The sequence below is a fragment of the Lethenteron reissneri genome, chromosome 56, assembly GCF_015708825.2.
Source record: "Lethenteron reissneri isolate LAM-NWPU_2019-01 chromosome 56, ASM1570882v1, whole genome shotgun sequence".
In the NCBI taxonomy this organism is placed as follows: domain Eukaryota; kingdom Metazoa; phylum Chordata; class Hyperoartia; order Petromyzontiformes; family Petromyzontidae; genus Lethenteron; species Lethenteron reissneri.
Genome location: NC_083834.1, coordinates 9,830,894 through 9,844,166, shown reverse-complemented (window position 1 = coordinate 9,844,166; position 13,273 = coordinate 9,830,894). Strand labels below are relative to the sequence as shown.

At 53.9% G+C, this 13,273-nt stretch overlaps 1 protein-coding gene across 2 annotated transcripts in view; it reads left to right on the top strand.

The window, feature by feature from the left end:
• The first annotated feature begins 840 nt into the window (after window positions 1-840).
• Window positions 841-13,273, top strand: part of DDX10 (DEAD-box helicase 10) — a 37,263-nt gene continuing 24,830 nt past the window's right edge. The window contains exons 1-10 of one of the 2 annotated variants that reach the window (XM_061574619.1): window positions 841-1,199; window positions 2,368-2,428; window positions 2,991-3,121; window positions 3,577-3,735; window positions 4,167-4,287; window positions 4,762-4,951; window positions 5,551-5,677; window positions 6,583-6,745; window positions 7,932-8,016; window positions 8,688-8,789. In XM_061574619.1, the coding sequence (XP_061430603.1) occupies window positions 1,038-1,199; window positions 2,368-2,428; window positions 2,991-3,121; window positions 3,577-3,735; window positions 4,167-4,287; window positions 4,762-4,951; window positions 5,551-5,677; window positions 6,583-6,745; window positions 7,932-8,016; window positions 8,688-8,789 (1,301 nt within the window). In that variant the 5' untranslated portion in view covers window positions 841-1,037. The remainder of the gene's footprint in view (window positions 1,200-2,367; window positions 2,429-2,990; window positions 3,122-3,576; window positions 3,736-4,166; window positions 4,288-4,761; window positions 4,952-5,550; window positions 5,678-6,582; window positions 6,746-7,931; window positions 8,017-8,687; window positions 8,790-13,273) is intronic. The other variant, XM_061574618.1, reaches the window with a different exon arrangement.

Genomic DNA, 13,273 nt, shown 5'->3' with positions numbered 1-13,273 from the left:
ATGTTACACTTTTTAGGACAAAAATATTATATTTAATTACCAATTGCTTTATGGTGCAATGCAATCATCTGACCCATAGGTGGCAGCCATCTCAAGCCAGAGGACGAGAGGACTCGAGCCGCCACGCATATAAAGGATTTAGAGTGAAAAACTTTGTTTTTACGGGTTATACTTGTTTAGCTCTCATTTATGATGGCCAGGTCGCTTTGAAAAGTAATTCAATACCTCTGTGGGCTTTGCCTGGTAGTCGGATGGGGATGCTTCCGTTTTGTTTGGATTATTTGTTTTATTTGGATGATTTGTTTATCTTTATTGTACTTTGCACTGCTGTTTTTTTTGTATTCGTTGTTGTTGGAGCGTTCCTTACCCGCCCCTACTGAACATCCGATGAACACAATTTCTTTATAGGTCATCGGATTCCTTCTGCACTTTAAATATTGGGTCATGTAAATATACTCTTCGGTTTTTTTCGGTAAAGTTACGTAGGTAAAAAGTTATAATAATAAAATGATAATTAAAATAACTCAATTAAATCACGACGTTTCGGAAGCCACTCAAGCCTCCGTCTTAAGGTGTAACTGCAAGTATGAATTCTTGCAGTCACGAAAGCTTCAAATCTAGAATTCATGTAAATATTCTAATTCCTAAAGTCGGTCGTCATGGCAACACCGACCGGAAAGCGCTTGGCACTGGACGCCGACCGCGCACGATGCGCGGTGACGTCGTTTTCCCCTTGCGTCGTGACGTCATTTCACTTTGCGTCGTGACGTCGCCGTCCCGTGCGTCATATAGTCGCCGTCCCGTGCGTCGTGACGTCACGTCCCTTTGCGTCGTGACGTCGCCGTTCCGCGCGGCGCGACTTAAAAGTCCCTGCGTCATGACGTCATCGGCCCGCTGGGCCACGCCGTCCCGTGCGTCATGACGTCATCGTCCCGCTGTGCCACGCTGTCCCGTGCGTCATGACGTCATCGTCCCGCTGTGCCGCGCCGTTCCGTGCGTCGTGACGTCATCACGCACGCCGAGCGAGACGAGCAGCGATGGCGGCGTCCAGGGAGCGCGCCGTGCAGGACCTGCAGCAGTGGAAGGAGAAGGATCTGAAGAAGCGGCGCAAGCTGCAGACGAGGAGGAAGGCGGAGAAGCGGCCCGAGTACGTCGTGGAGCAGGAGGCCATCGCCAAGCTCACCGACAGATACGCGCAGGTTTGGACGCCGGCTTCTCGGGGGCCCGAGCGGCACACGTGGGTGGCCTGGGGAGGGTGCAGGAGCGGACTTGTGTGCGGTCTTTTATTGATACTTTTTGTGTTTGTTCATATTTATACTTTTTGTGTTTGGTTATATTTGGTGACTTGCTTACCCTTTGCTCTATTTTGAACTCCGATTGTGTTTGTATTGTAAATTGCTGATCCGGCCCTGTGGATAAAGAGCTGCTTCGCTAATCGGATTCCTCCAGTACACTGTACACACTTAGATGTTTCTTCTTCTTGGTTCTTTCGGTAAAGTCATGTAGAATGGAAATAATAAAATAAATCTCTTTATTATGTTAAATTTTTATTATTTTATTATTTCCATTCTACGTGACTTTACCGAAAGAACCAAGAAGATGAATCCCTGCAGTCACGAAAGCTTTAAATCGAAATTTATACTTAGCCCCCCGTGTCCGGTGTGGAATTGTTGAGGATCGTTCTCTGGGGAGTGGTGAGTGTCCACTCAGTGTGAATGGTGATTATTAGGTAATTGTCAAGTGAGTGTGTTGTGTTAGGAAGTGTTGGGTGAGTGTGAGTGGCTCAGGTGAGCGAGTTACGTCTGGTAATTGGTGAGAAACAGGTGAGGGTGGATGTTTGGTGAGCGGTGAGTGTGTGTTGCTTGGTGAGTTGTATGCGCCAGGTCTCTGGTGAATGTTTGGTGAGTGGTGTTTGGTGAGTGGTAGAGTGGTGGGTGAGTGTTGAGTGGGTGGGTAGTAGAGTGGTGAGTGGGTGGGTGGTGATTTGTGAAGTGTTGAGTGGTGAGGGGTGAGTGAGTGGGTGGGTGGGTGGTGAGTTTCGAGCGTAAGCCTGAGGCACAATGTGGTCACAGGTCCCTGTACCAGGGGTTCCTGGTCCCGCATTTTGGAGTCCCCAGTCACTGGTCTATTATAAACTCCGCATTGCGTGTGTTGTGTATGGTGAGTGGTCAGTGGTATCAGGTAAGTAGTGAGTGTCTGGTGAGTGTGAGGTGTAGGTGAGGATCGGGTGAAGTGAGTGGTGGGAGATTGGTGAGCAGTTAGTGATGTGGGTGTCTTGTCAATGCGAATGTCTGGTGGGGTGACTGGTGACTGGTGACCAACGTAGCTTAGTGGCGGGTGTAATTGTCGCCGTTCTTGTTGTTACAGATCAATGTCGCGGACGTTGTGAAGTTTTCCGATTTCCCGCTGTCCAAGAAGACGCTTAAAGGTGAGTGACGCTGCTCCAGCACCCGCAGCACTACACTTACTCATATTCTTAGGTTTTTTCGGTAAAGTCACGTAGGTAAAAAATAAAAATTAATAAAAGTAAAATAAAAATAAAATAAAAATCACTTGCAACTGAATCTCTCAGAGGTGCTTTTCATAGGCAACACGGAGGAGGAAGAAGTCTAAGTGATTGCCACCGGAGGATACGCTTCGGCAATTCTCTATAGAATTTACTGGCGATCCCCAATTCCATGACCCGTCCACCCACTCAGGAATGGTGTTCGTTTCAAAGAATTGCATTGAGATTTAGCGATTCCGGGATGGGGGTTGTGGTCGTCGCTTGACCCGACCCATGTGGATTGGCTTCTAAGCCCGTCACGCACAAGCCACATCGTGCGCCGTTGACATCTCGCTCGTTACTATGGCGTGCTCGCTTGTCGGTTATGCTGCCAATGCTGTATCGGTTGTGCAGTTGCCCCGTATTGGCTGTGCCTTCGACGTATTGGTTTATTCCGCTGTCACTTTCGGTTGTGTCGATGAAGTAAAATCGGTTTGTGTCGCAGGTCTGCAGAATGCGGAGTACCGCTTGCCGACGGAGATCCAGCGCAGGACGGTGGGGCTGGCGCTACAAGGCCAAGACGTCCTTGGAGCAGCCAAGACCGGATCCGGCAAAACCCTCGCCTTTCTCATCCCCGTGAGCGCTGCCCGCCTGTACTCGCTTTACCGCCTGTGCCACCTGTGCGACTTTGCCGCCTGCGCCGCCAGCACCGCTGGGCTGATGATTTTTTACGCTTCCCAACTAAAGCTCGGCCCGTCTTTAAACGGGAAGGCACGATAACTCGGAGAGTGATTCAATACTAGCGAACCTGTACCAGGGCACGGCAAACATTGATGACTATATCTGAACCTGTCCAGAGCCTACCCTAGGTTGCTTTTGTAATGATTTTTATTTGCTTGTTTTTGATATGATTTATAGTTGCTTCGTTGTTGTATTTGGTTTTACGTTATTGCCTGTGTTATTTATGCAACCCCGGTCAGTTACTCTGGCATGCGAGGCTTCGCCCGGTCTCTCTGAGTTCTCGCCTGGTGAAATGAAATCAACTTGAAACTTAACACTTCACCCCTGGCTCGCCCGCCCACCCGCCCCAGGCTCTGGAGTGCCTGTACCGGAAGCAGTGGACGGCAGACGATGGTCTGGGCGTGCTCATCATCTCCCCGACGCGGGAGCTCGCCTTCCAGACCTTCGAGGTCCTGCGCAAGGTCGGCAAGTACCACGAGTTCTCAGCGGGCCTCATCATCGGGGGCAAGGTGAGGAGCAGGAGCGGGAGGGCGGCGTCTGTGACGCCCGCCCGACGGCAGGCACGTCGTCGTTACGACGCGAGGAACCTGCGGCATGCGCGGTTTTATCCAGCCCCCGACTTAACTTGATAATGGCCCGTGGGGTCCACGTGCAACCTACCACTTTGGCTGTGGCGTTTTGAATTTGGAAATCTGCGGGAGTGAGCGTCCGGGGAGTACTCGCACGTCGGGCACTGCCTGCCAGGTGTGAACGATATGGGCGCTTCCGCAAATTTCTCCCCGTTTCACGTCAAGTTACAGCTCAGAAAGGTTACCAGCGGCCTGAATTTCTGTCGAGCCACGGTTTTCGGCCGCCGCTTTTGCAAACGCTTCACCCTCCCTGGCAGCTGAAGCAAGCGTCGTGCGTGTCTCCCGCCCGCGTCTCCCACCCGCGAGCGCAGGACGTGAAGGAGGAGTCTGAGAGGATCCATCGGACCAACGTCATCATCTGCACGCCGGGGCGGCTGCTGCAGCACATGGACGAAACGAGCTACTTCTATGCCAACAACCTCCAGCTGCTCGGTGAGTGGGGCCGCGCGCACGGGACACTCGCCGTGATCTAACAACCTGCTTTTGTCCATCTGCTACCGCCGGGTGAAGGGCACCAAGGGTCGGTGGATTACTCCGGCGGGCGTTGTGAAACCAGAACAGCCAGTAAACCGGAAACCATTCTCCAATTCCAGCGTGCTCACTGCCACACCACGACAGCTCTCTTAATTTCTCGGCCAAGAGCGTGAAGATTTAATCGTCAAATTTGGTCGTGAGAATACCGGGCGGCAAACTGAAACGATAATAATTGACGTGTCGTTAAACACTAGCTCGCAAGGTGACGACTAAATTTGTTTGGCCATGTCGGGTGGTGGAGGGTTTTTAACGACACAGATTCCTCTTACGAGACCTAACCCAAAAACATTTATTCGGAAAGAATTTGCTGGTCATTGTTAATGTTGGCGATGACTTGACGGCGGCGGTGGTGGCGGTGCTGTCCCCCGGCAGTTCTGGACGAGGCTGACCGCATCCTGGACCTGGGCTTTGCGGTGACGGTGAACGCGGTGGTGGAGAACCTCCCGGCCGGCAGGCAGACGCTACTCTTCTCCGCCACGCAGACCAAGTCCGTGCGCGACCTCGCACGGCTCAGCCTGCGCGACCCCGCCTACGTGTGGGTGCACGAACAGGCCAAGTACAGGTGTGTGGGGAGGGGGGACAGCCAGGTACAGGTGTGTGGGGCCAGGACAGGTGTGAGGGGGAGCACCGGTACAGGTCGGTAGGTCGTGTACAGGTGTGTGTGGGGGGGAGCATAGTTACAGGTGTGTGGGGGGGTACCATATTACAGGTGTGCGGGGCACATATAGGTAAAGGTGTGTGGGGCGTCTACAGGTGTGTGGGGGCTCATACAGGTGTGTTGGGGGGGAGCACGAGTACAGGTGTGTGGGGTGCACAGGTTCAGGCGAGTGAGACAGGTGGAGTGAGAGCGAGGTGGGATTGTGGTGTGTGGTGGAGTGGTGGCACCTTGCTTTGAACCTGGCGACCCGAGTTTGATTCCCCCTCGCGGCCAAATCCAGTGACAATTATATGAACCGATTCTGGACCTCCCAGAGGTCTATTCAGCCTCAAATTAGTACCTTGTGCGGGGTGTAAACATTGCGAATGGGGCGTCAGTTGGCTGGATGTGATGCTGGCCACCCACCCCCTCATGTGCCATGCTGGCCTTCATAGGTTGTTGCTAACAGCACTTGCTCCTGAAGTCTGTTAAGGCTATATGGGGGATCTTTGTCTTTCTGGCAGCACCCCAGCCACCCTGGAGCAGAACTACGTGGTGTGTGAGCTCCACCAGAAGGTGAACATGCTCTACTCCTTCATCAAGAGCCACCTCACCAAGAAGGTCATCGTCTTCTTCTCCAGCTGCAAGCAGGTGTGGCACATGGCCCTGCGTGTCATGATCCATCCACTGCTGGATAAGTGACATCTGTGGTCATCGTCGTTGTCCCCCGGCGGTCCAGCGCTTTACCCGTCCGTCTCGCTGCTGCACGTGAACTGATTTCATCGCTCCGTCTCCGCGGTGCTCGCGGTCTGAGACGCGTTCTCTCTCCTTGGGCTGCCGGGAAGGCCCTCCCCAAGGCATGGCCGTCTCTCGCGGTCCCACGCTGTAATGATTCCCAAACTATCACGGTCCCGCGCTGTCACGGTCCGTCTAGCGTGCGAGCTGCTTGCGTCACCACTGCGCCATTAGTCATGACCGCAGTGCGTCGTAGCTCTAGTGACGTGTCCTACCCAAGCCCACGTTTTCATAATAGTCGCTCAACGTAAAAAACGACACATCTCAGCAGCCGCACGGCATTCTGGAAGTGCATACGTTTATCAGCATTGGTTCAACACAACAGTACTCTGGGGAGGTTTAGGCATTGAGTGTCTCATCAACACAGTCGCCAGGCTTACTTGAACCAAAGCTGGTGGACTGCCAGATGTTTGTAAGCAAGGAAAGAGCCGGTCTTGTTCTGTGCAGGTCAAACACAAAACTTGTACACAACACACAATAATCGGCGCCGTGTGTTCTCCCCAATTTTGTGTTATGAAATGTCCAAAACGAATCCATGCATTCCTCTGTCGGCCTTCATCCAAAAGTTGATTGGCAAAGCACTGAATTATATTATTTACATTTATTATTGCGTGTTGTTACTTAGTCGGTCACGTGACAAACCTGTTAAGCTGCGCCACGCCGCTCGCTGTGCCGCTCGCTGTGCCTCGCCGCTCACCACGCCGCTTCCTGCCCCACTCGCTGTGACGCGCCCCTCCTCGCTGTGCTGCTCCATCCCGCAGGTGCAGTTCCTGTTCCACGCTTTCTGCCGCCTGCGGCCAGGAATGCCCATCCTGGCGCTGCACGGCAAGCAGCAGCAGATGAAGCGGATGGATGTGTACCAGGACTTCTGCCGCAAGAAGTCAGCCGCCCTCTTCGCCACCGACATCGCTGCTCGAGGCCTCGGTACCCGACCACCGCCACCACACAAACACCCCCTTTGCCACCACTGCTGTTACACTCTGACAATGAGGCACCTATTGCCCCCCCTCACCTCCCCGGCTTGCCCTTGCGTCTTGTTGTGCGTGTGTGTGTTGTGTCTTATTGTTACTGTGACGTATGATGTAGTTTCGTGTTGAAGTGGAGACCCCATCTAACAGAGATGTAAACATCTGGCAGTCCACCAGCTTTGGTTCAAGCAAGCCTGGCGACTGTGTTGATGAGACACTGAATATCGAAACCGGTCCAGAGTACTCTTGTGTTGAACCCAATGCTGCCGAACTTGCGCACTTCTTACAATGCCGTGAAGTGTGTTACCGGGGTGTGTGTGTGTTGCGTGTCTCGTCCTTGTGTCGCCGCTTACTAAGATCAACAAGGAAAGCCTCGCAGACCCTCAAGACTCTTTTTCAAGAGTTTGTTGTTTTTGTTATTGTACCGCCCTTCTGTCAATCCACTGCTGGATGACAGCCTCCCCATGCCGTGCGGGTCGTGGCCGCTGATTGACCGTACTTCACCCAACTGGTCCGTGCGGGTTTGTGAAGGCCACCGGCGTGTGTGCCTGGAGAGAAAAAAAAACGTAAAACACATTTGACGGGGATAGCACTTGATATTTCAGCACAGGTGGATTCAAGAATCCATTGCTATACACCCATCTCCTGGCCAAAGTATTCCTAGGCCATATTCTTGGTTCTTTCGATAAAGTCACGTAGAAGGGAAATAATAAAATAATATTAATATAAACCAATAAAAATTCTCACAACGTTTCGACTGCAACACAAGCAATCATCATCAGGTGTGTTGTTTTATATTTGTATTTATTTATTATTTCCCTTCTACGTGACTTTACCGAAAGAACCAAGAATATGATCCCTGCAGTCACGAAAGCTTTAAATAAAAATGTATTCCTCGGCCGTCGCTCATCCAATCACGGAGTAGGTTCAGTTCCCTGCTGGGCTTGCGAGATGCGACTGAGATGAGGCATGATTTGTCCACTGCTGTACCGCCATCACCTGTCCACCGCTCTGCGCGTGATTACCAGGTGTTATAGGCTCGAGCTACCTGCCAGCCGTACAGTAACCAGGTTCGTGTTTCTGCTGGGCTTGCGGGGAGTGACGGTGCCGATATGTGGTCGTTGTGTTGTCGACGCGCTCAGATTTCCCGGCCGTCAGCTGGGTGCTGCAGTTCGACTGCCCTGAGGACGCCAGCACCTACATCCACCGCGCGGGGCGCACAGCCCGGTAGCTCCCGCACGCACGCACGCAAAGAACCCCCATGTAGCCTTGTGCACACCGTTGGGGCAAGTGCTGTTTGCGAGCACCTATGAAGGCTGGCGCGGTACACGAGGGAGTTGGTGGCCAGCACCACGCCCAGCACCACCACGTCTTTGTCTTCCAAGTGATGTTGTTTACATGTCGCACTAGGTACTCCTTTTGAGGCTGAGTTGATCTAGGGGAGGCCTAGCACCCTATAAATAGATAGTCCTCACCAGAGTTTGGTCATGATTGGGAATCGAACTCGGGTCACCGGGTCAGCAGCGCAGTGCGCTAACCACTGCACCACTGCTCCACACTACTGCACCAATACCAGTACCCGCCATTTGCCACTAAGAGGCGATTACATCACCACATCTGTGCCAGGCCAGGTGCACTTTTGAGCCCACGTGAAGTGTTCAAGGCTCACTGCTAGCAGGAGGTCACGGGTACAGACCCAGGTGGTGCCGTGGGTTGACTGACGGAGATGATTGGCAAATGCACCAGCTGCGCCCCCTACTGTGGCAGGCTCGATACAGGAGGTCACCGGGTACAGACCCAGGTGTTGACTGACCGAGATGACAGGCAGATGCATGCGCCAGCTGTGTGTGATGTCCGCCTGCTTGCCCGTGTCGCCGCCCTCGTTTCCGCCGGTGCAGGTACCAGGAGGATGGCGAGGCGCTGCTCATGCTGCTGCCCTCTGAGGAGGCCGGCATGGTGAAGCAGCTGCAGGAGCGCAAGGTTCCCATCAACAAGATCCGGTGAGCACCAGCCGGCACCCGCAGGAGGGTGGAACTTGGTGGGATGGAGCGAGACAGGGTGGAGCTAGGGAGGGTGGAGCTAGGCAGGGTGGAGCGAGTCCTCGACACGGGTGGAGGGAATCGGTGAAACCAGGTGGCCGGATGGGCCTCGCCAGGGGGCGCCCGTGCTGTGTGTGGGTGTGAAGTGCGGCTGCAGCTGCTGGCGTCCAGGGCGTGTCCGCACTGCTCGAAGTGAGTGTGTGTCGTGTGTGAGCGGTAGTGTAGCGGTTCGCGCTATGCTGCGCTACGAACCCGGTGACCACAGTTCAATTCCCGCTCACGGCCAACTACCAATGGCGATTATCTGAACCGGTCCAGAGCCTCCCCTAGGTGGACTCAGCCTCAAATGAATACCTGGTGCGGTGTGTAAAAACATCGCCACTGGAGAGATAAAGGCGGTCGGGCGTGGTGCTGGCCACCCACCCCCTCGTGTACCCTTCTGGTCTTCACGGCTGCTCGCTAACAGCACTTGCCCCAATAGTCTGTTAAGGCTATACGGTGGGGCGTCTTTATCTTTGTAGAATCTAGCGCGTTGCGCTCCAAACCCAGAGACCTGAGTTCGATTCCCACTCAAGGTCAACACTATTGACAACCAAACCAGTCCTAGGCCTCCCTATGTCAACTCGGCCTCAAATCAGTACCTGGTGCGGTGTGTAAATATCGCCACTGGGGAGACCAAGGTTGTCGGGCTAGGTGCCGGCCTTGATAGGTGCTCGCTAAGAGCGCTTGCCCCAAAAAGTCTGTTAAGGCGATAGGGGAGATCTTTTTTGTTTTGTTATGTGTGGTCACCTTGGGGTGCGACAGGAATGTCATCTGGCTCCTAAATGAGTTTACATCTTTTTTTGACCATTTAGTTATTCCTATGGCTTTAACAGAGGAATGTTTATCTGGTCCAGTTATAATGAGAGGCTTGTCGATGCCTGTGTGCAGTCAAGGGATGGCTGCCTTCTGGTCAAACATGTTATCATATATGCTGATGATCTGGTCATTGCTGCTCACTTTGAGAATGCGTTGGAAACCTGGAGGATGGCAATAAGAGGTGGGGCCTTACCATCAGCTCTACAAAAACAAAGCACCTACCTGGGTGTTTTATGTCATCAAATACTTCCCCCCCCCTCCTCCATTTTCTATTAATGATGAGGCAGTTTTGAAGAGTGTGGAGACGTTTTTGTAGCCGGGTGGAGGAGTTGGCTCACAACGAGCGGAGCACCGGGCGAATAAAACGCAAAGAGTTAGCAGAGTGAGCAGCACAGGCGGTGCATCTGTACCATTGATCTCTGTCAACCCATGGCACCTGGGTCTGGCCCGTGACCTCCTGCCAGTGACCATTTGACACTTCACGTAGCCTGAAGGTGGACCTAGTCTGGCGCAAGCGCTTGTGGCGACGTCGCCGCCACTTAGTGGCGAATGGCGGCCATTGTAGTATTATGTGAAGTGCCGGGGAGGCGAAAACTGTTGGCTGTGGCGATGGCCGTGGCACCCTTTCGTGTGCTTAATAGGTGCTAGATAACAGCTCTTACCCCCAAGTGTCTGTATGGCTGTAGGGGGATCTTTGTCTTCGTGTGTCTTGGTTTTCTCCGGCTTCCCGCCATGCGTTTGTCTTGGGAAGTGTTTAATTCTCGCTGCAAAAGTTGACGAGACAGTTGTCGAGGCAAAATTAATTTACAAATATTGCAAAAGAATTTTCTTTCAGGTCTCCAAGTTTTGGGCCACGCTTTGATCAATTTGTCCCGTTGGCAATTGGGGTAATTCCCGAACAGCAACACAAAAAGTTTTGCTCGTATTTGATCACGTTTACTAGAGGTAACATGACCACCCCCCCACCACCCTCCCCCCCCAGTTGCAGACGGATTGACGGACACGCACACACGCACAGATCTCGCGTAACAACGCTGTACACTCTGGCTGGTAAATGTTAAATTAAAAGCAACTGGCCAGAGAAGTAACTGGCACCTCCGATGAGTTGGTTGGCTACGTACGGCACGAAGGAAGTTCCACATTCATTCGTACAGAGGGACATCCTAATGCAGGCAGGTCCTGAACACGGGTCTTGAGACTCGGCTCGGCTCTCCAGGGGAACACGTAAACACCGTTTCCTTAAACACCGTTACCTCTTTGGCACGCGGCTCGGTCGCCTCTCGGTTCGCGAGCGCAATGCCCAACTCCGGTGTGCGCAGCGCCAGCGGAGGCAGCGGCGGCGGCCGCTTTGGGAACGAACGCGTGACCAAACAGACGGCGCGGACATGGCAATGGCGACAAACACGGGGCCCACAACAACGCTGTTGACAAACACGGGGCCCGTAACAACGCTGTTGACAAACACGGGGCCTGTAACAACGCTGTTGACAAACACGGGGCCCGTAACAACGCTGTTGACAAACACGGGGCCCGTAACAACGCTGTTGACAAACACGGGGCCCGTAACCACGCTGTTGACAAACACGAGGCCCGCAACAACGCTGTTGACAAACACGGGGCCCGTAACAACGCTGTTGACAAACACGGGGCCCGCAACAACGCTGTTGACAAACACGGGGCCCACAACAACGCTGTTGACAAACACGGGGCCCGTAACCACGCTGTTGACAAACACGGGGCCCGTAACAACGCTGTTGACAAACACGGGGCCCGCAACAACGCTGTTGACAAACACGGGGCCCGCAACAACGCTGTTGACAAACACGGGGCCCGTAACAACGCTGTTGACAAACACGGGGCCCGTAACAACGCTGTTGACAAACACGGGGCCCGCAACAACGCTGTTGACAAACACGGGGCCCGTAACAAGGCTGTTGACAAACACGGGGCCCGTAACAACGCTGTTGACAAACACGGGGCCCGTAACAACGCTGTTGACAAACACGGGGCCCGTAACAAGGCTGTTGACAAACACGGGGCCCGTAACAGCGCTGTTGACAAACACGGGGCCCGTAACAACGCTGTTGACAAACACGGGGCCCGTAACAACGCTGTTGACAAACACGGGGCCCGTAACAAGGCTGTTGACAAACACGGGGCCCGTAACAATGCTGTTAACAAACACGGGGCCCGCAACGACGCTGTTGACAAACACGGGGCCCGTAACAACGCTGTTGACAAACACGGGGCCCGTAACAACGCTGTTGACAAACACGGGGCCCGTAACAAGGCTGTTGACAAACACGGGGCCCGTAACAACGCCGTTGACAAACACGGGGCCCGTCGCGGTCTGCGGCGGGACGGTCGTGATTGATCGCGCGTTAGTCCCCCCCCCCACCCCTCTGATTCATCCGGGTGCCCCTTGCGGTTCGGGCGGTTGAAAATAATTAAAATAATTTGGTACATTTGCTATCGGCGCCGTCCTTATAGGGCGGGGCGACCGTCGCGAGGGAAAGGCGTGCTGTCGTGTTTCGCAGGCGTCGCCTGCTGTAGTTTGGCAGCAGGCGGCGATGCTGCCGTGTGTAATCCCGGTTGAGTATTTTTCGGTGTAAAATCTTCTCAAACTCGGCAAATTGGCACCGTGACTCCAGCACACAGTGGCCCGCGGGTTTTGAATTCCGTCACGGAATCTTTAACCTCCGCTGCGAAGCAGATGGAGCGCGTGCGTGCGGGTAATTTACACGCGACCGCAGGAATAGCAAGGGCGGCCTGTCGGATTCGAACTGCGAACCTCTTCAACAAGCAGGGAACGCACCACCGCTTGGCCACATGGTCGCTCGAGCACAGCCTGTGGCTGATTTGAGGCACGCGATATCCAGTGGGCTCTGTCTCCGAGTTCACAATCTGGCCTACAGGAAGGTGTGGTCCCCTTGTATCGATTGGTTTCATCCGTTCACCCCATTGTAATTACCACACAACGTTGTTCATTTTATCATTCCTCTTATTATCTTTCTCTTTCCTTCAGCCTTTCGATTTTTACATCGATCACAGCCCAGGGCCCCACCTATGGTCGCATGCGTTTATTCCCAATCTATTGATCCGCCTCAGCGTGCATTCCGGCCTGTCTCTCTTCGCGAGACATTGAACGTGCAAAAGAAGTCAATTGTGAAACACAAAATTACAATGCCGCTCTGCAGCCGCGGAGAGCGGGAGATGGATGGGATGACAGCCACGCCTCCAGCAATTTCCACAGTCGGAATGCAGATTTTGACGCGGCGATAAAACCCTTGTCGACCTGCGGCTTTGAGGGTGCGGCGGAGCGGGGCCCGGCTCTGGGTGGGAGCCTGCGTGGACAGGCGCTCCAACGACACCCGTGGTGCTTGGGGGGGGTAGGGGAGGGGAGGCCACGCAGACACACAGAAGGCCCCCTTGTGTAGCCGACACAGGCTGCTGGGGCCATTCTGTCAGCGAGCGCCTCATGAAGGGCAGCACGGAGCGCGAGTGGGCAGTGGCGTCGCCAATGCTGTGCCCGGCCACATTTTGTCTGTCCAGTGCTGACGTTTACAAACCTCGCAAGGCTGAGTCAA